General features: G+C 41.8%; 1 protein-coding gene across 1 annotated transcript in view; it reads left to right on the top strand.

The window, feature by feature from the left end:
• PDCD1LG2 (programmed cell death 1 ligand 2) overlaps positions 1-3,962 on the top strand; it is a 65,190-nt gene that overhangs the window by 21,187 nt on the left and 40,041 nt on the right. The window contains exon 3 of the mRNA XM_008568639.1: positions 2,428-2,733. Coding sequence (XP_008566861.1) covers positions 2,428-2,733 — 306 coding nt within the window. The remainder of the gene's footprint in view (positions 1-2,427; positions 2,734-3,962) is intronic.

Below are 3,962 nucleotides of genomic sequence, written 5' to 3'. Positions count from 1 at the left end.
TCTAATTTTTGTCATTAGACTCAGCACCTAACCCATTTCATTCCCTGTTCTCAGGTTTATCATATATAATATAATAAGAGAAGGAACTACTATGAGAAAAGTAAAGGGAGTAGTAAATTCCTGAACCTGGCATATAGAAGATTCTTAATATATATTTGATGAATTAATAAATAACTATATTCTCTCAGGGAAGGGTAGACTTGGTATCAGGTAGCTCTGACTTAGTTATGAGGGGATTTAGTAACTCAATTATTTAGAGATGGTTCCAATCATAAAGAGATCTACCCTTAAGAGGGTTTATGGAGACCCCGAGGTGAGAGTTATTCCAGTGTACAGTGGATGCCACAAAATGAAACCATACAGAAAATTCTGAAGCCCAACATTCCTTTTCATAAGTATCATCTCAGGATCTTCTCAACCCTGCCCAGCAAGTGCAGGTGTGATTAGCATTGTTATACATCCATAGCCCTGCCCCTGCCACCATCCTGCACGTAAGAATGCTGGGCCCATGTGGACTTCTCTCTGTATCATAGGTCTCCGTAGAAAGGCACATTAATGTTCTAGTTGTGGTCAGAAGATGGAGGCAAGATAGAAGCTTGTCAGTCATTTCTGATAAATCTCAAGTTTGTGAATATCACTACCAATTGTGCCATGTGGCAATGAAGATTGAGAATTCATGTGATCTCGGGCAAGTTTGCAATTTGATGAGAGGAAAACAAAAGAGATTATGGTCAGAGTCATCCTTCTCTTTCTCTTTCTCTTTCTCTGTCATTTATGCCAAACTCATAACTGGAACTTACTATGTGCTAGGTACAAGGGATATCAAAGCAAACTCACCCAGGTCACTGCCTTCATAGACTTGCGGGAGAGTGGGAGGAAAACCTTGAATCAGAAGAGAATTGCAGTGTGAATCATTCAAGCGAAGNAGAGGAAAACAAAAGAGATTATGGTCAGAGTCATCCTTCTCTTTCTCTTTCTCTTTCTCTGTCATTTATGCCAAACTCATAACTGGAACTTACTATGTACTAGGTACAAGGGATATCAAAGCAAACTCACCCAGGTCACTGCCTTCATAGACTTGCAGGAGAGTGGGAGGAAAACCTTGAATCAGAAGAGAATTGCAGTGTGAATCATTCAAGCGAAGAAAACCTGAGCTGCTTATACTATAGAATCTGGTTAGGGAATGGATTGTCCTGGTTGGTAAAACAGTCTAGCCAGTAAAGAATGACCACTCATTCCATATATGATTACCACCTTCTCAAGATCTGAAGCATAGTACAAAAGAAAGGAACTTCTGCTTGCTGAGCACCTACTGCCAGCCAGACCTGGGTACTTCACATGTATAACTTTGTCCAGCTTTTACTGCAACATTGAGGGATAGATACTAACGTCATCTTACAGAAAAAGAGGCTGAGACTCATAGAGGTTAAATAAATGGACTCAAGGTTAAAGGGCTCCTAATCCTGATGCAGTCAGCATTTGCACTCAGGCTCAGCTGTCACAGAGTCCTATGCTCATCCCATACCATGTTTTATGTTGAAACAACCCCTCAAATAGCTAATGCTTGCAAGAAGCCTCCAAATATTTGTTGAATGAATGATTTGATGGAATAAATTAATGAATGAATAAAGCAAGTTCTACTTGATTGGATCTTCTGTGATGATTCAAAAACTACTTCAAGATCTTCCTATACCTCCATCATTTATGAATGACAGGTGCAGCATAATTTCGTACTGTTTCTCATGCTTTTTTCACGCAAATACTGTCTTCACTAGTTTTGCCATGTTTGGCCACTCCTTATGCTATTTTTTTTAATAGAATTATTTAAATCAACTCAGCTTTTAATTTTTTTAACAAAGCAGTATACCCTTGTGGTAGATGGAAAACTGTTATCACTTGTACTGGTAAATAGAGAATAGGAACAAAAATAAATGTGATGGAAATAAAGCAGTGTTATTAAATTCTACATCAGAGCAGCAGGTCAAGAATTCCACCCTTGCCCAGACTGCATGGGGCAAAGGAGAGCAAGGAGATGCTCAAGGGAATGCAGAGATAATGACAGGTATCTCCTGGACAATGGAGGTGGTACGGGTCTCAGCTCCCACTCGGGAAAGAACTGAAATATAAAGTCAAAGCAGACAACAGCAAAATGTCTTCTTTTCAATTAATTCATTAATTAAAAAAAATTAACGGGCCAGCCCGGTGGCACACTGGAGAGTGCGCCGCTTGGGAGCATGGTAGCGCTCCCGCCGAGGGTTCGGATCCCATGTGGAGACCGGTTCCCGCTCACTGGCTGAGCGCTGTGTGGGCGCAACACCAAGGGTTGCAATCCCGTTGCCGGTCAGTAAAAAAGACAAAAAGGAAAAAAAAATTAACATTAAAAGTAGCTCATAAATGAAAACCGAAAAAGTCTTATTTTCTTTTCAGCTTTGTTCAGAGTGACAGTCCCTAAGGAACTGTACACAGTGGACTATGGAAGCAATGTGACCCTCGAGTGTGATTTTGACACTGGAGGTCGTGTGGAACTTGAAGCACCAAAAGCCAGTTTGCAAAAGGTGGCAAACGATACATCCTCACACAGTGAACGGGCCACTTTGCTGGAAGAGCACCTGCCTCTGGGGAAGGCCTTGTTCCACATCCCCCAAGTCCAAGTGAGAGACGCAGGGCAGTACCGCTGCCTGATCATCTATGGACTCGCCTGGGACTACAAGTACCTGACTCTGAAAGTCAAAGGTGAGTGCTTTCAAGGACTAGAATCCATGAAGACCTCTCTCCAGCAGAGGCCCTGCATTAACTGCAAGTAACAGAAATCCACTAAAGGCAGCCTGAGCAAAAAGTGGGAGGATGGATTTAAGGAGACAGAGCTATCTCAGAGAAAGCAAAATCAGAAATATTACTTGACATTTGAGTATAAAGCAGCTAGGTGTGAGGGTTACTAGGGGTAGAAGTTATAAAAATAAAATGGGGCTAGAGTAAGCCGGGAAAATGTGTCCCTAAAAGTTGGGAAAGTGCCAGATAAGCTTTGCCTAATTCACAGTTCTCCCACAGAGCATCCCTGACTTGATTATTAAGCTATTCTTTTTCAGTGGCTCATTCCTCTAGTCCAGAGTTTTTTAAACCATGATTTGCCACCTATTAATAGATTAAAATATCAGTTTAGCAAGTAGCAACCAGATGGGGTTTTTGCCCCCCAAAAATGAATTAATAGAATAGAATAAATCAGAGGGCAGTAAACAGTAGGGCTGAGTGTTGTTTTGTAAACCTCTTGTTTCAGAAGGGTGTGTGTTTGAGTGTGTGTGTGTGTGTGTGTGTGTGTGTGTGTGTGTGTGTGTGTGTGTGTGTGTGTTGGGTCATGGTATAAAAAACTTTTTTCACTCCATGTCATAAAAAGTTCAAAGCGTGGAAAACACTGCTCAAGTGCACGCCCCATCTATTGCAGATGAAGCAGCCGAGGTCCAGAGAAGTGAAGTGGGTGGCCCGAGAGAGCCCGGTTAAGTCAGTAGCCATCCCCGTTCCTCTGGGTTTGGGGCTCTCTCCACCCCAATGTGAGGGAAGATTCCCGTACATTAGGCCTCAGAGGATCTGTTCTGCCTTCTGGAGCGTCTGTGGATTTTGGCTTCCAAAGACTATAGACTTTGACAGCAATCATGTGACTTTATCACCTGGTGCAAAGACAGACAAACCAGAAGGATTAGACAGAAGGGTGAATGTTTTTTCACCTGTGTCCTTGGGCAAGTTATTTTGCCTTTTATAACCTTATGTTTTTTGTTTCTTGGATTTTTTTATTTGTAAAAGGAGGACAATAGCACCTACCACATAGGATAGTTGTGGCCATTAACAGAGATACTGAACATAAAGAACTGAGCATGGTTCCTGGCATTTAGTAAGTGTCCAGAGATTTAGTTAAAAGACCCTCAGTTATTACAAGGACAGTGACCTCCTCGTACCTCAGTCATCAATGA

Source organism: Galeopterus variegatus, unplaced genomic scaffold (assembly GCF_000696425.1).
Source record: "Galeopterus variegatus unplaced genomic scaffold, G_variegatus-3.0.2 Scaffold427, whole genome shotgun sequence".
NCBI lineage: Eukaryota > Metazoa > Chordata > Mammalia > Dermoptera > Cynocephalidae > Galeopterus > Galeopterus variegatus.
Note: the sequence above shows the minus strand (reverse complement) of the source record. Positions and strands in the feature narration are given on the sequence as shown.